Raw genomic sequence first — 25,714 nt, forward strand, 5'->3', positions numbered from 1 at the left:
AGGCGGTAAAGAAAAAAAGGGACACATGGAGACTGGCAAAATCAACTTTGTAATTCTTGGAAAATTAAGGAAATTTACTTCTGGCAGCCTCAGATACCATTTCCTGAAGAAAATATTTACTTTTCTAAAAAATGGGAATAACACTTGTTGAGAGATACAGAGTTTATAAAAAAAAATAATACCACAATGCCATATTATCACACATTTAATTCTATCTTTTTTTACCTGGCAACTCCACAAAGGATTCAGTATTGGTCTAATGATTTCTGTACTGTCTAGAGCTAGGAAAAGACAGACAGCACATTAATTCCTTTGGAGAAAAAAGTGTTCTGTTTGACAATGAACTATCTTTGACCAGCAACGACTGCCGGAACAGGCTTGAGGGATATATATCCAGGAGGACCAGTGAAACTATTTGGAAAAGCCAGCAGGGAAAATGATAGGACTAGATAAACGAGTGTGCTTTTAATTTTCATGTGATGTTCACTGTTGTTGAATACTGTGATTTTAAGAACACTGTCTCTCCAAAATCAAAGATGATTATGCCAAGACTGAATCCAAGCACCAAACTACTCCTCAGTTAAAGCCTGACAAATGCAAATCATGGAAAATAAGTCATCACAATAAAATACAAAGCTACTGTGAAAAATAAAACATACCTTCCAGTGTTGTCCGTAAACCAATATATGTTTCTTGGCAATATCCAGCCGGTTCCAGGCCAACGCCAAATCCAGCTGATCTGAAGCAGACATATTTGTACCTAGCAAACAAGCAAAGCATTTAAGAGCTCTCATACATTAATGTTATTCCTTTGCTTTGAATGGGTAAGCCAAAACAGCTATACATCAGATTAAAACAGGTCGTCTTCTCAGTTAAGTACCTTTCAGGAGTGCAGTCAGAATTGCCAAATCAATGTCCTGCTGTTCCTCAGACTCCGCATCAAATATGGTTATCTGTTAGAAATGTAAAAGTACTTTATTTGAGGTGGGGCAGAAAAGCTTGAGGTTATTTCTTCTTGGTAAGGGTTGTGTTAGATTAAATCATACAGATCTCGGCACAAACACCGGCAAAGGACCCATATCTGAATGTGTTTACTCTGTTTCAGTAAGAAATTACATCATTTTGCTTTTTAATGCAAGAGCATCCGAGACAAGCTGACATCAACCTACTGTATAATGACATGAGCTTATTTCCTTTTGGTTAGTTTTCAAAGCTGGGAAATGTAAAAATGCAACATGACTGATATCTACTCAGCTTTCAACTAGAAAACAGTCTTAGACACTCAAATATAATAAAACATACAGAAAAACAACCAAAAAATTATAACATTTCCATTTTAGTGTCTATTGCTACGATTGTCACGGCTTTCACAAGAAATACTCAGGACTCCCAAATGACTACCCTAGCCATCAAATGTGCCAGCGCATTTCAAAAACCCTGATACTCTAGAGACAAATTCTAGCAAAATTCCGAGTAGAAGAATGGATGGATGCATTTCTAAATTACAAAGAGGACACTAGTAGAGAAGGAAAAAGAAAAGAATCACTTGATCTTTACTGTGAAAACATAGATGTCAGGCCTTTTGCCAAAAACATGAAGGCTGTTGTTTCATAAGCAACCACTGAGACTTGAAAAGTCAACTAAATAGCTTCTGTGGAACTACCTAATATACACCTTAGTAAAACAAAGGATACACAGATCAGTTACTGGTGCTTTATAAAAACAGAGACTCATTTCACGTTATCTTTTCAGGAGTTTTGACCAAACACACTAAGCTTCCTTTCCCCTGTAGTATATGATGTGTACTGAAACCAGCAGAAATGCACAGAAAAGCACAGACACCCTCTTGTCATCTTCATATTAGAGATAACACTATTACTTTGCAACCGCCAAGCCCAAGCCAGCCCATCACAGAAAGAGCAAAAAGGGTAACTGCAAACAAAGACATCATAAAATCAGCACGTGAGCCCTACTCACGGATTCCCTGCGCTCCATGCACTCCATCAAAATGTGACATAAGTGGCTGGACTGTTTCTGCCCCAAATTAAAGGTGTTTTGGATCATTACTAAAACCTCCTCCTTCACTTGAGGGCGCAGCTCCCTGAAGAACAGACATAAAAGCAAATATATTTTTGGCTACTTCATCCCACCTCAAACAATACCTCAACAATAAAAGACATTTGTGCTAAGCAGAGATACTTGAGAAACCTCTTTTACTTTCACTTCTCTGTTGACTTTTTCCCCCCATTTTTCAATAAAACAGAGCAAAGGCATCACCTAACATGAAATATCATTTACATGGGCATTACATAATGTTTTTCTGTCTTTCAATATCCCAGCATCTGCAGCTGAGCAAAGGCTCTGGGCAGCTAAGGCTGCACTGGAGGTGGCAGAAGAGTTACAGCTAGATGGGATGACAAATATGGGGCATATTGGCATATATGGGAAATATACTGGGACCTAAACTAAGGCTAGGGAACACTGGTCCTCTTCCTACCTCAGACTGAGGCACTCACAGCCAATAACCCCAGACCTAGCCTCAAAAATTTTGTGTAACCCAAACCCAAGCCCACTTTTACAATCCTGACAAAAAGGATGAAGGGATGGGGTCAAAAGCAAAGCAGGTATCTGGCATCCCCCAAAACCATCCCTAGCCAGAGGCTATAAACACTGAAATAACTCAGAATAGCTAGATGCAGTTTCAAAGTTTTCCTCTTCAGAGAAGCCTTAGTAATTTTGGCAGAATAGTTTTTTTTTTTTTTTAACACCGGCTTGAGGTGGGGAAGGAAAAAGTACTCTTCTCACTTCAGAGAAGTAAAAGCCAGCAGAAGCCCATGGTGGGGTCATTATTAGCGGCAGGAATCTCTTATCTCTCTGGAGACAGTCCCTCCCAATATTGCAAATCAAGCAGGAGGTGTGGTATGCCACTACTCACCCCGTATCACCCGTGTGTTTGTGGGTAAAAGCCAGGATATCTGCAGCTCTGCCAGTGCCCTCACAGACCACCACGGGGACAGCTGGACTGGCCCTCACGTACTCCCACACCGTTAGGATCACATTGGGGCCTCCTTCCACCACCAACCCAACTACAGGTACACCTTGGCCCATTCCTGTTTCAAAACACACCTAACCAGTTACAAACAGGTCTCGGTTACAAAAAAAAAAACAAAAAAAAGAACAAAAAAACCCAAAAAACCCCACATCAGAATGTCTCATCAACGAATACTCATGAAGGAATCTCCCAGTAAGTACATGCTTCAATGGAGAGGAAATCATGCCTTCACCATCTCTAATTTGACTTACACTTTTTAAGACCAACTTTCACAGAATATCTGCAACCGGGACAAAAAGGTCATGAAAACCCCTTGATGCAATTGTAAACAGCCCTAGCACTGGAAGGAAGAAAGAGCATATTATGCAAAGTATCCTTCTTCTGCACTTCGCAAGAGCTCTCACACATACAAGGGCACTGATGGAGTTTGAAATATGGTCCATATCCATTTGCTTGCTTATACATATAGAAAAGCAATCAGGCACTTTTCTACAGACTTTGACAAGTTTTACAGCAGCAAGGCATTGTTTTAATAATTAGAAATACCTGTCAAATAAGATGCAATAGAAATAGAAAAAAACAATAGGAAACACAAGTGACAAAGAGCCATATTAAGAAAAAACATTAGAGGCTGAATAAGAAGCTGTACATGTGAGCACATTAAAAAGATTTTGGGTAGGTTTCTAAGTTTGTAAAAACTAAATCATAAGCTGATAAAAAAAGCAAGCATTCAATATTATAACTCCACAAATATCTTTTTAACATATCTCATGATTTAAATCTCTAGAACAGAAGCAATTTCCAGAAATTGCTTAAATGATCTACTGCATAAAAAGAAAAACTTGTCTAGGTAAAAAATATTTTCTTTATGATTTCTATACCATAGTTCAGTTATTGCATAGGCAAACAATGGAAGCAGAAGCTACAAAGTCTGGCTAACGGAAACACTGACGACGTTTCCCTTTTGCAGGCAGTCTGTGTTTCTGTTCCTGAGGAGGTCTGAGGTAGGCAATGCAAGATACGATGAGGATAAAAGTATCATAAAGAGGCAGAGAAGGATTCAAGTGCTACTGAATCTGACAGTCTTACCACCTAGTCAAAATGTTGGGAAATTCTCTCGTGCTGATATAAAGACCATGCAAAACCGCTGAAAGTGAGCACATGCTCAGCACTTTCAGAATAATCTGACTCTTTTAGATGTTTCTGCAACTGAGAAACCAAAACCTGAGTTACCCCAAATGCCTAATTCTTTCTGAGAGTGTCCTTTTCATTTCTCCTGATTGAGTTCAAGACACTTGAATTGATTAAGTTTCAATCAGCGAAATCCATGGCAACGGAAGATACACAGCATGTAATGGGAAATGCCAAGTATCTCCATGACTTTCAGGATAGGATTTTCAAACTGTGACCAAGGCAGTACTCACTTGTGTGTATTTTTTGAAGTGATATGTACTTCTCCAAATTCCTCCTGAGCGTCATTTCATTCCCATACTTGCCTACTGTCCCATCATCTGCCATTAGGAAATGAGAATGCATGCTGTTGAGGGGACTCAGCTTGCTGAGTGGATTACCAAGAGTCTGGTACAGGCAAACTACCTGAGAAAATCAAAATGAAAAAAATCTTTAAAGAAACCAGCAAAATATTGCCTTGTGTGTTGCCTCACTTGTATATATTTCTTTGTCATACTGTGTGGAAGTCTCCATCCTGCTTCCTGCTGCTCTAATCAAGCACAGGTTTTCATTTGATTCTTAACAGCAACAAAAATATAACTAATACCACAGAAAGCATTTATGATTAGGGTTACAGTCCTTAGTGAGGAGATGAGTCACTGCCTGCCTTTCTTTGTAATAGTTGAAACACAGTGGCATATTTTTTCCTGTTGTATTTCCGCTAAAAAATATGATCTGTCATTTACATGGAATGATTTTGCCCTTACTTGTCAAGTGTTTTTAAACAGTTATGTAGATTGTGCCCTCACACTGGCACTCACACAAAATTCTAGTTTATGAATAAAAATTATGCATTTTAATAGCCTACTTGTGTACACTATTAACCCGGCTGCTTATCCTGAATCACATGAATGCAGAAATACATCATTTGCACGCACAAGACAACTGCCTAGTTAATTACAAAATTTCAAAAAGAAATGGCAATTTTCTATAAGAAGAGAAATATTTTAAAACTATTACTTACATATGAAAAGTAAAATACAGTGCCTCAACATGTGATAGAATTGGACTGCTGAGCAAAATCTAAGATTGCTTTTACTGACAACAAAATCAAACCAGTGAAGAGAAGCAGGCAGAAAATGATGTAGATAAGAAAGCCAAAACCTCCCCTGAACAGGAAGGTTTTTATTAGCAAAATGTGTCCAACTCACATCTTTTCCAATGAGGTCCCTCTGGTTCTCGATGATGCCCCAGGGAGGGATCCCAACGGCACAGATCTTCTGCAGGTACGGGGAGGCACGGCCTTTCAGGGCATCCCCCACATGCCTAGACACTCCTGAACACATAAGTAATCATCACTTTTCTGATACATTTGGATTCCGGCTACCAGACACCAGTGAAAGGGTTCTCCATCATTTACTTTATTCTACGGTTATGTTTTGAACAGAAATAACACTATCCTCCTCACTTCTACATTTGACATGCACCGCAGGAATAGTAAGGTTCAGATGTAATGCACCAAAGTCAATACATACTTGTAATTGACATTATTCATATATGTTGCTAATGCATCTATCTACCTGCATAAATACCTTATTATTTCTATAAATTTTCCCAGAACTAAGATTGAAACTAATGCTTTTGTTAGTATTTATACTAACATATAATACTTTGTTACTATTTATGTTTAATTATTAACCATTTCAATTAGTTTCATTGTACATTAAAGTTAGTATACTATACTTTTAGACTCTATTCCTTCAAATATAATGCCTCACTCCATTGGAAGACCTTAGAATGACAAACTAAGAGCAAAAAGAAAAAAAACACAGAAAAAAATCACCTTAAGCATTCAAACATTCTAAAAAAACATATTTGGATTTAATAAACTTTTAAGTTAATAGTTTGGCAATGATTTTTTCCAATTTCTGCATGTCTATGTTTTTATATTCAGCTAATTGAATGAGTCTGTATTTCTTCCTGCGCTTGGTACTCCTTGCAACCTGAGCTAAAATACATTAAGAGTTTACTGTAAAGCAGCAATGATTAAAGGTCAGATTTTGTCTAAGCAACTGACAGTTAAAAAAAAAATCATGCAAATAAAAACACGTTTGAATAGCTCTGAACAAGTCAATTTAAAAAGCTCAATTTGTAGTTTTAGCTTATAGGAAGTTTTCAGATCATTCCTTCATCAAAAAAGATTAAATTCATGTAATAATGAATGTACTATTTTTCAGCACATCATTCACATGAGGGTTTTCATCAAGGGGATTTTCCCATGAGCTTCATGTCATCTCCTGATTGTCCATACTGCTTCCAGCCAAGCAATCTAGGTCATCTGTCAGGTGTAAATTCAAATCCCCTCTGATGTACAGGATAGTCTCCTCTAAGGCCACATGACTGAATACGAGCTAAAGAAATAAGATTTTTTCAGTTCCTTGGCTTACTGACCACTTCAGCTTTTGTGCGTAGTCTAGGGAACTTCAGATATTAACAGGCTAGTTAATGGATTATCATAATTTAAAACTTTCTTAATTATAAAATATGAATTAGATTTAGATTTGAAAACTATTTTTAAAGATGCTGATCATGGTCCTCAGAACCTGAATGTTTTAAGGAAGTAGATGAAATCCACTGCAACATAAGTTCTGGTTATCTATCAGTTGGCACTGTGCTTCTTATTGCATGCAGAATAATCCTTCCTCTTTAATAAAAAAAAATATTGAATATACTCAGATTATCAGACCACAGGAGAGCAGTCTGATGTCACTCTTTGCATTATGCATTATTCCTAATAAAAATTCCCTTATTTTGTGATAGAATATCCCAAATTATCATACAAACAACTACACTGTATTTGCCATAATTGTACATGCTCGTATATGATGAAGATTGAAACAAAGAAAAAGAATTACACTACCGCTATTGATGCCTTCTGTAAGTATCCATGCTCCCGTAGTCTCAGCAGCCTTGACCAATCCTTTGCTGAAAACCTGTTTGACCTTCGAGGGAAGCTTGAAATTTTGAATGCCTCCATGAACAGATATCACTAGCTTTGGCAATTCCATCTGCCATTCTTTAACCATCAGGTGCAACAGCTGGTCCAAATTGCTGTCATAAGAGAGTCTAATATACTGGAAGATATAATCACGGGTAAAATAAATATCCTTTAAATATTCCAAGTGAAGAAAATGAAACATCTAGAAACTTCTCATCATTAATGTCTTAAAGATCTTGTGAAATATCAGAACTTTCACAAAGACAGACATTAATGCGATAGCATAAAAATGTATCAGAGAGCAATACAGAGAACAAGTCAGGTTGGTCTTAATCTCAATGAAGCTCAGCCTAAAAATATTGTATACACACCCTAATTCGAGTTACTTGTACCTTGCCCTGTTCTTTCAGGACTAAAAATCCAGTATTCACCCAACCTCACCTTTTGCCTTTCTTACACTGAAATTACAAAAAAGTACATATTAACCCAGCACCTATTAAAAAAATCAAATTATACCCAAACCTTGGCATGGTAAGTATGATCTCCATCTTGGAAATTGATTGTCCCAAATGCATCAGTTGGACTCGTCTTTGTGTGTTTTTTCACAGACCATTCTTCATCACCTTTCTGCAGGGCAGCCTCATAGATCGGCCAGTTACAGTCTATCTCTGGGTGATCTCCAATCAGCCGTCCACAGCAACACCTCACATTAAAAACAACGAAATGATTTTATATCATACACACTTGCACATAGCTGTAGGATCTTGATCAGAATAGCCCAAATAGTTTTCCTAAAAAAATGGATTTTCTAGCTTTCTGATACTAAATATAACAAAAATGAACTCAGATGAAAAAACTCAGCAATGGCAAAATGACATTGAATAAAATCATAAATATGTTTTGAAGGATATAGGATTTTTTTATACCTGGGGAACACTAATAACAGTTTGACAGTCCCATGAAGCAATTCTGATCTGAGCAAAGCAGTTTAGTTTATTGGGCTAATATGTGAGGTTTAAGAAGATGGTTTTTGGGCCATCAAGACTTTTCTGTGGTTATGACCAAGGTTATTCTAGGTACTGAAGAAGATCTTGGAGTTACAGTCATCAACCAGGAGGACAGAAGTGACCTTAAGTCTAGAGAGGAGTAAAGGGTGACCTTCATACTAACTCTTGGACACCAGCAAAGTGAATATACAAAATAAATTGATTGAAGTGCAATGTTAATGGAAATTTAGCAGAAGCTCAGTCAGCATTAAAAGCTTGCAACCAAATGAATAGTCCAGGCTCTGAATTCAGTCAGTATCACTGCTATACAGGCTCTGACAGGCTTTGGCCTGTTTTACAGGATTAACTTTGATGTAATTTATAATGACATCTGATACTCCAGTTTCCCTTTAGACATTTCCGATGTTAAAATACTCTTGAGAAATTTAGAGAAAGCCTTCCCTTCTACTCTGTGAGATACCAAGCAGCCTTCAACATCCCAAACTTAATGAATTCCTTGGGACTCCGAAACATTACTTGTGGATCTAGGAGCAGGTTAGATGTAAACTTGATCTGCAAAACCCTAAAGAGATAACATGCAGAAAGACAGAAAATTTTCTACAGAGATGAGAGAAAGTTAAATGGTGTAAGATAAATGGATCTAAAAAAAATAAAAGCCCTAAGCAAATTAAGCAGGTGTACTGTTTTAGAAAGGCACTTTCAGACACCTAGAAACCATATAAAGTATGTATGCACTTTAGTTTTTCAGCACAGGCAAACGACATTTGATCTATTCAATGCTCTACAAAAGCACACTGGAGAAGGGAGGCATCTCACAGTCTTGAGGAATTAATAACTCAATTAAGTAATCTTGTTCAGTGGAGAATTAAAGAGTTGCCGAAACCTAGCACTGCGGAAAGCTACCATCAAGATATCAGCACATAAGGACTACCTCTGATGTTACTGCACCTTACAGAGTCACATCAGTAGCCCTTCCTAGAGCAACACAAACTGCAGCAACCTGCCTTTTCATAGCAAAGATCCTACGGAAAGGAACTAACCGTCTGACATGACAAATCAGTGCAGTAATCTTGAAATTGAGAGGGCCAATGAACACCAAACTATTTTAGTAAATAACAAATTTCCACTGCTTGCTAAATGTTTAAATGCAAATGCACACAGGGATCAGACACGTTTGCAGAATGCCTTAGCTACACTGAGCAGGCGGTAGAGGACTGCACGTGGACCTAACACCGCAGGGTATATACACCTGCTTTTTAGACCTAAGATTACCATACAGATGTATGAACTCTAAAGGACTGGTATTATCCAGACAGCTCTTGCTCTGCTTCAAGTTGGCGTGTTCTTCCTAGGTGTCCAGCAGGAAGGGCCAAGGTGGAAATAACTCCTGAGCTATCTGGAAAGTCGAAAGTCAAGACCAGGAGGCTTTCAGAAAGGGCAAGGAAATCAAACCAGGACATTACATGGAGCTCTTTGTATTTTGCTGTAGATCTTTGTGCTGTATGTGACAGGGCTCAAAGAGGAGAGGAGCCACCAGCCAGGATAAGGATTGAGTCAGGGGTCACTCGCAAGCGCTCGACTCACACAAGGCCCTGGGATAAGATCAGCTGCACCCTGAGGGAGCTGGTGGATGTCCTTGCAAGGCCACTATACACCAGCTTTGACATGTTGCGGAGATTTGGGGAGGTTCCCAACGACTGGAGAGAGGCGAGTGCTGCACTCATCTTCAGAAACGGGCAAAAAATAAATCTGGGGAGCTGGAGACTGGTCAGCAACATTTCAATCCCTGGGAAAATCCTGGGAGGGGTCCTGCAGGAGCCCACGTCTGCACACATGAGGGAGAAGGTGGTGATCAGAAACAGTCAGAGGACTTACCAAGGGTAAATCACGCATGACCAACTTGATTGCATGCTGTTATAAAATGACCAGATTTGTGGATGAGGGGAGAGCAGTGGATGCTGTTTACCTTGACTTTAGCAAGGCTTTTGACACAGTCTCCCACAATATTCTTGTATCCAAACTGGGATGTTATTTTCTGGGTGAGAGGACGACAAGACGGGTAAAACACTGGTTGAGGGTCGGGCTCGGAGGGTGGTGGTTATGGGTCGCACCCTACCTGGAGGCCAGTGTCACATGGGGCACCGTGAGGGTCTCTGCTGGGACCTGTCCTGTTCGGTGACCCAGAGGAGAGGACGGCGGGTGCTCCATCGAGTTGTAAAGGACTCCAAATCTGGGGGAACTGGTGGCTATGTGGGAGGGCAGGTGCCGCTCAGAGGGCCCCGGCTGGGCGGGAAGAAGAGGCCAACAGGGCCGCGGTGAGACAGGACGAAGACAAGGGTGCAGCCGTGGCCAGGCCGGGCAGTGCTGGGGCAGGAGGCGCTGGGGGAGGCGCTGCCGGGGAAGCGAGAGAGCTCAGTATGGGGAGAAATGATGTTTCCCCTGGGGAAAGCCCGGCAGCGGGGCTGGGCCGGAGGTGGTGCCAGTCCTGTCCTCAAGCCCTAGCTGGGTCCAGCCCTGAGCGACCTGGTCTGCCCCATGGCTGAGCCTGCTCTGGGCAGGGTTTGGCCCGGGGGCCTCCTGCGATCCCTGCAAGCCCACATTATCCCGTGATCCTCTGAATGCACCGTGTATAGCTTCAAATCATCCTTGCAACAGCTTTTCCTTCCTTACTTTAGGGGCTCGCCAAGCTACTAGTGAGGCAGGGAGTAATGTGGAGCGACGCAGAAACAGCACCCTGGAAAAGTCACGCTTGAAGTAACGAGGAGAAACTCAGAGGGACGATGGTGACGCTAGAGCCATGCAGTAACAGCATTACAAAAGCCAGTGCCCTAGCTGGCAGCACGTTAGAGCCAGCATCCAAGAAACGTGCCTAAAGGGTCAAATACAGAGATAACTCGCAAAAACAATGGAGATGCGCAAGGAACCAGAGGTTCAGCACCACATTGCTGAATAACCACGCAGTGAGATCAGCCTTGATGCCGCAGCGCAGCAGCCCGGGACGTGCTTGGGAGCACTGCGCTGAAGAGGACATAGGCCAGTTCAACATGCTGGGGAAGCATGGACAAACAAATGTACCAATGCATTACTCAGATTTGATTACCAAGTACTTAATGGAGTTATTCTACTTAGTATTAGCAAACAGTTGCATAACCCACTCATGAACCGACTGCAAACCTTGAAAGTTCTCTTTAAATAACATCATTAAGAGATTCCGTTTGGCAAAAAAAAAAAAAAAAAAAAAAACTCATTTGCCTAAGGTATTAGGTCAAATTACAGTATACATCAAGTACATTCACATCAATTTTTGATAGCGGTGAAACATTTACAAATCTCGGAAAGCCTAAAACTAGTTTAATTTCTGATCTAACAAACAGAAAATAACCAATTTTAACACTCACGTGGAAGTGCTTTTCCCATGTTTGGAACTTTGAAAGAAGGGCTCTGCTAGAACAAAGCGATGCGTGCATCTCAAAATACACAAGTAAAAAGATTAGCTATCACTCAGGAAAATGTACCCAGAAGACAATAGCTGACTGAAACAAACACCAGATACCCACACACATCCTGCATATATAGACAGATGGACAGATGCGATTTACACGAATTTGAAAAGCAGGAAAATGCACACCAAAAAGTTAACAACAGTAAGAGGGGAACAAAATCCAAATCTATGAGATCTAGAGAAAATTAAAAGAGAAAAATAATTTAAGAAGAAAACACTGTGGCATGCACACTCCCACTTTCTCTCCTCCTTCCTCCATCTGCCCTCCACTCTCCCACTGTACTATTAGCATTCATACAACTACACAGTGTTTGATTAGAAGGCTGATGTGGTTCAAAACTAATCTTTTTTATTTTTCCCAGGTTAATTTTCATATCAATGAGGTTCCTGAACCAACCAACAACATGATTGCAGAGGCAAGGGGAGAGCAGAGGGAAAGCTAGAACTGCAGTACTCTGAATTTAGATGGACTTAAAATAGTGTGAAAACTACATCTTAAGTACTCCCTTACTGAACTCATCTGAACTTATCTGCAAGTTAGCGGGAAGCACACATGTGGTCACTCTTTTGGGACAGAAATCAGATGAAGGGAGTAGACCCTTTAAGAGTATATGTTGCACAGATCATTCACATTACTTTTAAGGCCAATGCTCTTCATGCTGTTTTGATTTACAGCAGTGTTTTATTTGCTTTTTAGAAAGTTTGAGTCTGGTTTCACGTAAACCTTAGAAGTAAAATAAAACGTGAAATGTATCGTCAAAATGCAAGTAGTCACGCTCATGCAGATGACAGGAACAGTCTGCACCACCCTGTTAGTCATTAGTTATTGGGAACTCCCAGTTTTCCATTGCTTCAGCTTTCAGAGAAAAGGCCTTATTGCAAAACAACCGTCAAGAAAAATTAAAGTTTTGATTTAACAACTGCTAGTTTATTATCCTAAACATGCAATACTAAAAGCTGTTTGGGGACACCAGCTACAACACCACCAGCTACTACAAACACTGGACTGAAAACATTCAGAAGCCACAGACATTAGTTGCCTGAAAAATCCACACACCAGTTAAAAGCACTAAAATGATGTAAATGTGTTGTCTGCCTTCCCAAAAGTAGGAATTCAGAACTGCCAGTACAGTGAAGATGAGAAAAATCTTCAGAAAAATAATATCATCAGGGATGTGCCTATTGTCTTCTTCCTTCTCCCTTCATTTTGTTCTTCCCCTTTCCCTAATTCTTAACGTTCTTCACTGCCCTCCTCTCCCTCTCTTTTATGGCACCCAGGATATAGCTGGAACTGTCACCCACTTAGGGACACACTTCTGCCTTTCTTTCCTCAGGAGAAGATTAAGACAAAGACATCTGCAGAAGTCCTTTGGATAAAATGATCTATTTTGAGTAAATTGAAGGTTATTAGATAATTCATTGTACCATGGTTTATAGTAAAACTTTCCCCAGCAGGCCCCCAGGAGGGCTCTTATGACATTTCCAGAGGAAAGATATTTTTGCTATTGTTGCTTCCTAGACCAGGAAGGTCCATTTTTACTTTAGCTCATTTTAAAAAACATAGACTTTTCATTTATAAACCCTTACCTGATTAAATTCTGGCATATCTGGCATCCTGCAGAACATCTGTGACAATAAATGAATAATTAATACATGCATGTATAAAAGAAAGCACCTGTAATGGTATTCGTAAAATATTAATTCACCTGTGAAAAAATTCTAATCAACAGAATTAAAGGTTGTATATGTCCACATTCAACCTAGAAAGATCTACTGGATAACTTCAGTGATTTATTTGGAATATTAAATCTCAGACTGTATGTCCAAACTACATTTCATAGACAAGCTATCATTTACACTATCACGCTATCTACGTGTTCAAAACAATATGATCAAATTTACAATTTACACCCTTGAGATGTGATCTCACTGAGTTTATTTAGGCAATACAACCGATTAGTTACACAATGTGGAAGGCATGATCTGGAAGGTTTGCATTCTCAGTTCCTCAAACCTGGGTAGAACATCTGATTTTTTTCTTACTCTTTTCACATTCTTTGCCAGCCTGAGCAGAAACCTGCATCTCGGAGTACCATAAGCAACAGCAGACATTGTTTTCTACTTAAAGCAGATTCTGCTTTATCCTTTGAGGAAGGCACAAAGCAGTAAAACGGGATTAAGAATTCCAGTGCAGTAGTAATATGACATTAAGAAGCATGTCATTTTTCTCTCTCTCAGTTCGATGCCGTACCACAGTTTTGGTTATTGGACTGAGAGAAACATAACTGAGAAGCCCAGGAAGGTTAATAGTTGCCGATTTCTAACAGCCTCATTTAAAAGGTACTGGTGACAGTATCGACAAAAAATCATAAATGTCAGCAATCACTAACTGAGGCATCACAAAACCACAAAGAACTGCACTGAAACTACACACAATGTCCATAAAAACTTATTCTGACTCTTTCTAAATGTAGCAGAAAGAAAAATTCACTTCTTTACCTGTGAGGGTCTTTTGAACTGGGAATGATGTTGGCACATTCTCTCTTACTGAAGACCTCTTCAATCCAAGACTTTGGGGACTGAAAAGACATTTCAGACATAACTGCATTCCTGAACTTCAGAACATAATGTCAAAAACTGCACTATAATGTCTGTATTGCTGTGTATGATGAACATCTCAATGATCCCCATCATGGTGTTAGATGAAACCAAATGCTATGAGCTGAAGCTACAGCTGTAACTCTGACCAGTCCCAGCCATTCACTCCCAAGCTTTACAGAGCTCCATGTAAATATGAATACTGAGATTTATGTCTGCCTCTGTTAATGAACATGAAAACGATTTAGAGGACCAGTAAAAAACACACATATAATAGAAGAAGCAGCTAGGATGGATCAGAACTGGAAGTGAGAAAAGGAGGAGCTGCTGAAATGACTACCCATTCCTTCTGTCAGAAGACTAGTGTGTGACAATCTTATTAAACCTGTGAAAATCTGGAAAAAAAAAACCAAGACTTTTAAATTATTTTTATTTATTTAACCAGAAGGAGATGACTGATTCCTTTTTTCATTATTGTTACTAACATTTAAGAACTGAAGCTTCCTGGTTACATGTCTCCTGAACTAGGACTACAGTGAAATGCAAAATGCAAAAATCTGGGACCATTCTCAAAGACCAGACCTAGCACTTAACAGTAATGTCAAGTGGGATTTTTCCACTGACCTCCAGGTACACTCCAAAAACTGACTTGATGAAGGCTATGTAGCTGAGTAAATAGTCACTGTGGTACAGAGTTTTTTCAAAGAATCTCTCGGGGAGTTTTTGAACCTCTTCCGGTCTATCGGGATCAAAATTCCCAAAAGCAGTAACAGGTTTTTGGATGCCAAACTTTGAAAACTCCATGACTGAATTTAAGAAATACTAGAACATAGGAAAATCTTCTTACAGTTTATGGGAGCTGTTACCTCAACAAAATGTGTAACAGACAGATATTGTACTATAAAAAATAAATACAGTTATAATGATTAAAACTGTCTCCTTGCCTCTCTGCCTCTTGTCTATCTTGGATTGTAAGCTCTAGGACAGGCCACAGTAGGGTCCTGGTTTATGATTAGGCCTACAAGGCAAACAGTAATAAAGTGACTCCTTCCTTACTTCTGATGTTTGCAAACAATTATCCCTGCACAGCACACACTTCCCTCATAAAAATGTTTACGATAAGTACCTGTCTCCATGTTCATTTGCAAAAGGTCTCTTTCATATCATGAATTAGTAAAGAATTAAATTCATAAGGATGTCTGTAATTCAACTGATTAAGAATACTCCTGGGAACATTTTACGGTTGGAGTTCAGCAATAATTCTTACAAAAGAGAATATCTCTCTTTTATCGGCTGAATGGAATTATGATCCTTAATAAAACAGGTCTGTTGGGGGTTTCTTACCTTTGCTTCACATTCACAAATATTATCTGCCCCCACATAATCTTATAGCTAATCCTTTGGTTATGGAAAAATCAAGAGCTGTATAAATGAAATACCAAGATGTCTGAAGGTTTGAGTCCAGCTTTCAACAAAACCAATGAGAGTTGCTCCTTTGATTTTAATGTAGTCTGAATGAGGCCCCCATTGACAAAGATGAAAGAGTTTATTAAAAAATAGTTTGCTGGTATTAATGTGCTTGTGTATTCTTCTGGGAACAACTAATTGAACTGCATCTGGCTGAGCTCGGAATGAAGGAATATCACTGTGGCAAATCCTCAGGGTTGGACAGAGCAAGGCATGCAGAAAAACTAATTATCTTCGAAAGACACCTACTGAAGACCAGGCACAAAAATTCAATCCAAAGAAAAGCCTGAGAAGCAGCAGAGCAAACTTCATTTTTTGAAAGCAGCTATGCTCTGCTCTTCTCAAAAACCTTTCGGCAGGATTCTCCTCAGCAACCAGTATTGTCTCACACTTCCCAAACCACTTCATCCTAACTGAGCTATCAAGGAAAACACTGAAATGTTTCTGTTATTACAACATCCTGGGACTCTTTTTATTGAAATCCATTTCCTGTAAATACTGCTCTTGACTTATCAGAACTAGAGAATAAAAAAATCTTTTATTTTATGGAATGCCTTGGAAAAAAAGGGTTTTTTTTAATCCTTACTTTGCTAAACTTCTCATTAACAAGAGTGGGTATAATGGAATGGCTAGGAGAGTTTTTGGTGCGTGCTGAGCAGTACCACATGAGAGATTCTGCCTTCCTGACAGGCCTCCCAGCATTTGCTGGGGCAACATGCTCAGCCTTGTGAGAGGAGAAAGAAGAACATCTAGACCGCGGTCGCTTCAATTTAGTAACAGCACTAGTAATTCAAAATAATTTTGTACAAGCCATTGGTATCACACAGTCTCAGGTGGCTTCCCTCAAGCTACTTTATTTCCAGCACAACATAGCCCAGAAATCAAGTGTTATCTGCCTATTTCCTGAGGTGGGGTATATCACAGCCCAGGTGTGAAGGTCAGTTTTGGAGAACACAACCCAGCGTAACGAGGACACTCTGCATCAGCCTACACACCAACTACACACCATGCAGAGCATGGTGCCAGCTGAGCAAGGGGCTGGCACTCAACTGACCCACGTGTGAATACACACAAGAAAGGATGTCAAAGAGGTTTTTATCTCTGAAGCTCAATGTCTCTCATGATGCCATCACATGGTACAAGTTACAACAGCTTTTTTTTTTTTTTTTTTTTAATGGGGACAAGTGATCTGGTACACTATAGTTTTTCTGGGTAGTTATTTCAAATCAAAAGATAACTTTGCTCTACATAATCCTGAAGGATGGCAATAAACTACGTCAGCCAACATTACAGTATCTAGTAAGGGAGATACAAAGGCATCTTCTTTATTATCAGCTTTCCGAACATCCAAACCATCCCCTAAAAGAACATACCTTATTATAAAAAGATTTTTTGTTTGCTTTGGGTCTTTCTTTTTTTAAACATAAAAGTAATGTTTAAAATTCTGGATATTTTGCACAACATTTTACAAATTGGCCCAGTAGTACCTCTTTTTTCCTGCAGCTGAGACAGCAGCAGCAGCTGCTGTCTAACCTGCTACACATGCACATTAATACCACCACACAACACACCTAATCCCCTGGTGAGTGACCAGACAGCTCTAATCACAATGGGTCAGACTCGAAGCCTAACAAAGTCAGCCTATTGACACCAATGAGCTTTGGATCAGATACCATGAATCTGACCTCACTACTATAGAGGTAATTGGCAAAATTCCCATTTACTTCAGACAAACCAGACTTATGAAATTAATCTGACCCTTGAATCCTGAAATGCCAAGGATACATGTCTCCTAACGGCATATCCACTATGAGCATAACTACTCAAGTCCTTTAACTCAACTTAAGGATTCTTAGCCTTTAAGAATTTCTCAGTAATAAGGACTGAAACCATTTCAAAGTGAAATTGAAAGAATACTGGTAATTTTCACCCTGTTCTGCAAAGAAATAGAGTATCTTCCTATACAGATAATTCAACAGTAATCTTCGATTATTAACAAAAAGTTTGCCAAAGGTTACACTGCATTGTCTCACATCCTTGCTTCTGTAATTTTTAGATTGAGAAAATGATAATACTTGGATTGCATATCATCTGTATATGATTGTGATGAAGCCTGCCTAAAAGACTGTAACTCTACGGTTGGTTTTCATATCAAATGATAAACAAGTGCATACAGCAAAAAATAGCTGGTGAAGTCTCCAACACTATTGCCTTTAGTGAAGTTCCTTAAAGAGATGGTGCTACTAAAAATAAAAACAAAAAAAAAATCAGTCTGTATAACTGTATATCATTTTGTGAAGCACTACAAGTTTCAGAACTGAAGAAGACACACTTACCATTACTTTTATATAAAATTAAGCTGAAATTTTCACTTGCTGTGTAAATTTACCCTATAAAAATAGCATCCATTTCTTAATGTAATGCTTTAATAAGGTTTCTAAAATCACAGCCTAATCAGGAAAAGGGCTGTAATGCTTCATCCTTTTTTCAGTCATCTAACAACTTCAGGATTAGGCAAGTAACAATGAAAAGAGGAAACTTCTGATCTGCAATTAATTTGCTTTTGGTCACTAGCTTTCTAAATTCTCTCTATAATACATATGTTTCTTTCATAAAATTGTAGTTAACATTTCAAAATTATGATCATTTAATTAAACTGTGACAACAAATTAAAATTTATATTTATAATTTTAATTTATATACTCCAAGCTGGTATCAACCTGTGCCCTCTCTATCACCAAACCTTCGAAGGAGACAAAAATACAACTGCACGTTCCTTCATGCTGGTAAACTTCTTTTCTGATATACGGAAGGTCTAAAACCAAGTTTATAGTGGAATTTTCTTTCCAGACAGTTCTGAGATCTTTATTTGGGAGTTTTGCCTTCTCATTTCTCGCCAGTCTGAGGATTAGGCTTGCTGCTAATGCTTCCCTGCCGCAGAAGAGGCTTTGGAGATTTCTAGACTGGTTTAGTCAATGGAGTGGGAAGAGTTTGGCTCTGAGATTTCAGGCACATGAGTAGTTCTTAGCAAATTGCTTTTAATCACTTCTCCAATATCTTTAGTGTCTGATATCCTTAATGTGATATTAAAGGGACACTGCCAGGTCAAATCTGGTTAAACATAAACAGGTTAAAGACGAAGATTTCCAGAAGTAAAGCAAGAGACCAGAGAAAAAAAATTTAGAGAAACATCTGCATTGCTCACTCCTTTCCAACCTTTGTGGACAGCGAGCAACAGCGGACAAAACTTAAAACCTCACCTCGTACGGAAATAACCCGTCCCCCCAAGATGGCCAGGCTGTGCTCACTGCTGCTCTCTCACACGGGGTCCGGCACCACCAGCTTGGAAGCACTACCCAAAGTGAGGAGCGGTCCCCGCCTCGCTGTGCCGGGTATACACCGTGCATATAGCCATGCACTTGTGTGCTCACTAATTTCAGCACTTGTCCATGGGGAACATTTCCATTTTTGTGCGCCTGCTTGCTTCAGTCCGTGCCCACCCCACCCCCTCATAAAGGACTTGCCAGAGTCAAAGCTTTTAAATGCCCTGCGCCAATTAAACTCCGATAAGCAGGGGCTAATGTGCACTTGTCCTGCTCTGGCATTAGCTTTACTAACTCAAGGTCTGCACCAAACATTCAGCCCCTTCAAGACCAGACAATAAGCACTGTCCACTGGTTGAGTACCAAACCGAGGAAAACTAGGTTACACTCAATACTAAACACCAAAATTTTTTAGTACAATTAACTGCACTAATGTCCCCTGTGGGGTGAGAGCACAGATACACGCATTTTCTGAAGAAACAACATACTGCTCCCAACACAATCAAATTCTTTGTCAAAGGAAATTAAAAGGCACACATCTCAGCATCAGAGTAATTTTGTTCATTACTGAAACATAACCATCTCTTCCACAAAAACAGCATCTGCCTTTAATAACACACTGTAGATCTAGATGGGGCAGATAATAAGAAATTATGTAACGAGTAGCCAATTTAAATAACAGGCTAGTTTATTTGGGCAAAATACAACTGTGCTGGAATCTAGCCAAAGCAACCAAGCTGCAAGTCCCTTATTAAAACTACAGGGAATTTGTACAGACAACACAGAGAGCAATGGACTTCCACCTTGTATCTTAGCCAAAATACAACTTCTTCAAGAGGTGATATGTGCTGTCAAGCACCAAACACCAGCTGTGCAGAGATTCCACTACACACAACCACTTTTCTAAGTCACTTCTCAAGAATGTGGGTATCCCTGCAGATCTTAGAGCCAATATTTTTGCACATTTGGTGAGATGGGCAGACTTTCAGTCAAACGTGGTATAGCTACATGTGATAGAAATACGTTGGTTAAGAAATGTTTGGTTACCCTTAACATAATGAGAAGAAAAAATATTAAATAGCAACGTGGCTAATAGATTTTCCCCAGGACTCAGTGTATTTGTACAGTAGCTGTAAAGAAATTTACCACTGGTGGCAAGGATTAGAAAGATCAGAAAGACCTAGAATTGATGCTCTTTGCCTTGGAAGCAGGGAGATACCATTTCCCTGTAATTGTACCTGTGAGAGACCCACACAGGGCAGGATGTGACCAATCCTTACTCAAATACAAAGTGAGGGGAGGGAAGGGAGGATTTCCCATTTGCAGAGCCACTGGAAGTATCCACCACCTCTGTGCTCAGCTGACTGTTCTAGACTATTTTAAACCCTTTTAAAAATTAACTAGACATAGAGCAAGTCACTCACAAGAACATTACGTACCTGAAAGGTAGCCAGAGTTCTTGTAAGCCAACACTCAGACTGTCTCACATGTGTTCAGGCTATAAGCAGAACGGCATCTCTTGAACCCGCAGCCCTGGAAACGCTGCCTGAGCTCTATAAACTAAGCTGAACTTACAGGTATCATCACTCCATACATAGTAATTTTTAACTCACAAGCAGGATGTCAACAATACTTCTGCCTCTCATTGCCCTTGCTAAGTTACTCCTAGCATTAAAGAGATTTCCAGCTTAACAGGCTGCATGAGCTTTTCAGGGCAGAGACTTTCTGGTTCAGCATCCATCACCTGCACACTCATGGCATTAAGTAAAGTAACAACCGATCATAACAAAGAACGCCACTTCAGTTTCACGTAGGGAAGAAGTGTAGTGTAAAACTCCAGAGTGACATGCAATAAAACATGAACCCAATGTGAGGTTTTCAGCTAACTCCCCTGTCTTCTAGGATTTCACTGTGCATTTCACTGCTGCAAGACAACAGCCTGGCTTTGTAACACAGCCATGCTGTGGTTCCCCTCCTGTCAGTACTGAGACAGTACTGACAGCACACCTGTTATTAACTATTATATTTTGCTTTTCCAATCTTTCTCACCCACTTTTTGCCCAAGTGTTCAGAAGCCTATACATCAGTGCAAGTACTGTCTCGTAAGCAACTGAATTCGCAAGAAAACTTTCATCCGCACGTTTCAAAAAGATGCATAGAAGTATTGTGCAAATAATGTAATTTGAATGTTTTCACTGTTGTTCAACATTTCAGTAAATCCAACTATAAAAGGCAACTATCACTTAATCCCAGACTGCCTTTTTAGGAAGTCTGCAGACTCCATAGCATTGAGGAGTTTCTCTTCTTTCCCCCTCTTAAAAATAAAATATCATTTCAAGTCACAGCAGAATTTCTGTGATAAACTGCTGGTAATTCATCCAACCACACCCACCATTAAGTACTCTCAAACTTTCCTAGAAACCTACACCAATAGGAGAGGAGTCACTTATGCTAAAAAGGTTAAAAATAGATCTAAGTTAGGGCAGAATAATAAAACTTGCTATAAGCCTTCAGTCATACTGCGGGGAGATTTTGGATGATTTTCCCTAGCTCTGACAGAGCCTGTCAGCTTCTTAGGAACTTATCAGTTCAGCCTTAAACCAACAGAGAGTACTGTGGCATTTACTTTAACATTTACTCAACTGTACCTAAGAGCTAAGTCTGTATGGCTAAGTGCTTTTCTGGATTGGGGCCTTGCATCAAAGGCTCATGAAACCATATCCCAAATGTTGATCGAAACTTATGCAATTAAAGAAAGCCCCTTTGGCTGTAACAGGCTTTCCAGCACGTAGCTTTGGACCACATGGTACAGTTACAAGAACATTCCCGATGTTCCCAACACGAGGAAATGCTTCCAGTGCACCTAACACACCAGGACATGCAAATAGCAGCAGGGTCGTGACGACAAAAAGCAGGAAATATTAAATAGTGAATTCTCACCATGTTGCTGTCAAAGATGCTCTTACTCCACCTTTGGAAGCGCTGAACCAGTCACAGCTACACACAGGCAACCTCAAACCACAGTTCGTTTTCCTCAGCCCCTCCCTTGAAGCAGGCCCAGCAGTGCTGCTAAAAACCCTATTTTATGCCTGGCCTGGCCTTAGACGTTGGCAAATAACTTGAAAACAAGACAGAATCCGTATAAGCATTAGCTGGTTTCCTGGTCAGCTCCTCCAGTTGGAAACAACACAAAGTCTCCATGACGAGAAACAGAACTGGGCCTTCTGCTAAAAATAGCCAGTCCAAAACCTATTGCTCTGGAAGCGCTGCTACCTTCGAGAAAGTTTAGATCTGGCTATGCTCCATAACTGAGATGCATTTAAATAACGGAAAAAATCTGTGCTTAACACTGGCGGCAGCTATCTTGCTAAAAGCTGACATTTTTCATATATTGCCAATATTATAATACAACATAGTTCTGTACACTATCTTTTATTCTCCCATAAAACCAGTTCAATGATCAGTGTAAGATGTGGATTATTTAACAACCAGTCATAAAAAAGGTACAGAAAAGATATCAACTGACAGAAAGCACTCCAAAATGTAGGAAAAATGGTATGACACTCAAAATTTGTGGCAAATAACAGAGCAAGCACCAGTAATAGAGCAAGAAATGGCAAATGAATCCAAATTATAGCTGCCAAAAATTGTAAACCCCTTAATATAGAAATGGCTTTACTTTGTCTTTTTTGGAGACAAAAGTTGCAGGGTTCCCTTAATGAACACTCCTGCCTGCCGCATGGACAAAGTTTCTAAGGTCAGTATTACTATTCATATCATGAAGAAACTAAAGGATTTCACCTTCTTTTATTAACTAACGCAGTAGCATTAGAAGAGTCCACAAATTCAGACAAGTTAGACTTGAAACAATGTTGTTCAAAGTCATTTTAAACTGGCCAAAATTCAAGGAGCAATGAGAAATTGATGCTTCAGGCATATTATTCAGAGAGTCAGCACAACGCTTCAAGCCTTGCTTGGGTTTCCACTTCGGGAGGAAATGCCAGTGCTCACTCTTTGTCCAACACTTGATGTTAGCAAAGAGCCACTTGCTGTTTTTAAAACTGGGTCTAACGTACCTGGCACTGAGCGATCACAGAGGTCAACTACCTACTGTTCTTATAACAGCATTCCTCTATCAGCGGGTTCAAAATTATACAGCAATTTTACACAGCTCTTCCTGGTTTAAACCAGATACAGCTGTACTTGTATTGGATTACGATCACTCGCATCTCGCACTTTACCATTATTTGCTGAAACTATAAAACCTATTTTCTACACTCATATTGTCAAATGCAGCTTTACAGTAAACATTATGGGTCATTGATCACTTGTCAAAGATTTCCTCTCAGACCATCAAATCATGTAATTGCATTGCTTGAATATTTTTAGTCTGTCCAGGGAAGCTCACACTTCACCTCACATTCAAGCCAAAAATGTTCCTCTGCCCCTAAAAAAAGTCCTGTTTCCAAGCTTCTCCACAACCTTAGTCTCTGTGTATACTGTCATACTGAAGTATATTTTTCTGCCTGCATTTTTCCAGACGACTCCCCTCTTTCTTGCACCTTGCTTATTTCTGGCCTCTCTCAGACAAGTCAAGAGATCCCTCCTTCACCAAGAGAAAAAAGGTAAAAGCAGGGAGAGAGGGAAATTAGATTTGATACCAGCTAATAAATTTGGAGCTTTCCTTTGCTTACTGTATATTTTCACAACCAGGGAATTAACAATAGACACAGAGGTGACAAAAGACAGGATGTGTCTAATGTAGCTAAAGGTGAAACCAAACGCAGTTTGCGAGATCCAGCTGGAGGAAGCATGAAAGGCCCCAGGAAGTTGCAGTTTGATATAAATCCGTATTAAACTGAAGTACTACAAAGGTTAAAGGATGTGAACCACCAACACTGCTAGCCTCTAGAGCCATGGGATCATCTGCTGTTACTCCTGTCTGCGTTGTTCCCTTTGCTCCGTTGTTTGTCCCATGCACTAATAAAATCCTTACAGGCTTGACTTCGGTGTACAGCAGTGCTCAGACATATCGCGAGGCTGGGGCCTGGGGCAAGCTCTTCCCATTTTGCAAGAAGCAAGGGTGTCCATTCCAGTCCCGCTCAAAAAGCAATTTCCCTTTTTGGTGCTACCTCGCTTTTGAACAGAAATCACCCCATTCACCCTCTAAATGCCCAGGACCCACGAGGATGGACAAGGGTCCTTGTCCCTGCGCCCCAGAGGCCACCCAAGCACCCCCTGAGGCTTTGCACCAAGTCTTTCCAACCTACCCTCCAGCCTCGTCTACCAATTCGACCACTTTATCAGCTTTTTTTCAGACTTGGGGTTGCAAAAGCAACCAAAGAGCCCGACCAGGAGGAGGGAAGGATGTATGTTGTAAGCCTTTGAGGATTTACTAACATAAGCTCTTCTACCTCCTGTTTGGAGGTTAGATTACATCAATAAACAAAAACAATAAATACATTAACAGATACAGTGGTTTATAGCAGCAGGACTGCGATCAAACCTGGGACTGACCCATTCTAGCTGGGCTGGTAAAAAAATCTACACCCATAGTCCTAAGCAATCTATCGTAATCCAACTGGCACTAAAGTCCCTGTGCATCACTTTAGGGAAATGACCAAGTTTCTCACTGCTTTTGCACAACTCCTGGTACCACACGGCATCTAGAAAAAAACTTTCATACTGTAAACATGTTATATTTTGACACTGCAGAGTTGGCCCAGAGACACAGCCATGTGCCTCTGTTTATGGCGTTCCAGACCATCACGTCTGAAACCATCACAGACTAGGCAATAAGTGTCAGTCTGATTAGACATTCAGGGTGCTTATCATTAGCAGTAATGCAGAAGAGGGCTGAACTCAATTCTCACCACCTCATCTATCACCTGAGGCTTCCTAATTAGAAAGAAAAAAAAACAAAAAAAAAAAACCCATGCATTTCACTAGCAAACCAAACCAAGGACATCTGATTTGGAAGCAGTGACAAGAAGACACTGAAAAAACAATGGATTTTTTTTTAAAAAGCTTCTTCTGACCTGCATTTATCAATGCACAGCACCACAGTGTCTAGCCTTGTCCCCTGGTCGAAAGAACAGTAAGAAAACCCAGAAATTATTTTTAGGTGCAAGCTGCTGTTCCTCTTTAATGAGCAGAGGGAACTGGACAACTCAGAATGGTGTGTAAAAGAAACAGCACTATGGAAGTAAAGCAAAGCCAGCCATAAGAAAATGACGAAAACAACTGCGTATTTCTCGAGGCTTAATCACTTTACTTAGAGCTCTTAGAATTTGTAGCATACAACAGCCTCATGAAGAAAGATACTTCTGCCTTACACACCCGAAGGGGCCTCCTTTCTTTTAGGACTTGCAGGAGAAGGTACAATCAGCTCTCAGTAACTGAATGAACAAGTCGGAGGTGTGAACATAATGCAAAAGAACATAATTCAAAACATACAGTGTGGATCACGAGAGTTTACTTAACATGCATGTTATACAGAAATACGCTTATGTACTACAAGAATCAGGGAAGCGTTACACACCAGTTGATAGAGCAGGTCCGGGCAGAAACAACACTGAGGGGAGATCAAACCTTGCT

The 25,714-nt window shown here is 39.9% G+C and overlaps 1 protein-coding gene across 3 annotated transcripts in view; it reads right to left on the reverse strand.

The window, feature by feature from the left end:
* The window catches only part of LOC112983250 (transient receptor potential cation channel subfamily M member 6), a 96,319-nt gene that overhangs the window by 57,811 nt on the left and 12,794 nt on the right, over positions 1-25,714 (reverse strand). For all 3 annotated transcript variants that reach the window (XM_064502925.1, XM_026100239.2, XM_026100240.2), the window contains exons 3-12: positions 14,229-14,308; positions 13,317-13,355; positions 7,743-7,923; positions 7,143-7,356; positions 5,434-5,558; positions 4,477-4,648; positions 2,936-3,110; positions 1,978-2,101; positions 881-953; positions 660-760 (exon numbers count right to left, since the gene is read on the reverse strand). In XM_064502925.1, coding sequence (XP_064358995.1) covers positions 660-760; positions 881-953; positions 1,978-2,101; positions 2,936-3,110; positions 4,477-4,648; positions 5,434-5,558; positions 7,143-7,356; positions 7,743-7,923; positions 13,317-13,355; positions 14,229-14,308 — 1,284 coding nt within the window. The remainder of the gene's footprint in view (positions 1-659; positions 761-880; positions 954-1,977; positions 2,102-2,935; positions 3,111-4,476; positions 4,649-5,433; positions 5,559-7,142; positions 7,357-7,742; positions 7,924-13,316; positions 13,356-14,228; positions 14,309-25,714) is intronic.

Source organism: Dromaius novaehollandiae, chromosome Z, assembly GCF_036370855.1.
Source record: "Dromaius novaehollandiae isolate bDroNov1 chromosome Z, bDroNov1.hap1, whole genome shotgun sequence".
Taxonomy (NCBI): domain Eukaryota; kingdom Metazoa; phylum Chordata; class Aves; order Casuariiformes; family Dromaiidae; genus Dromaius; species Dromaius novaehollandiae.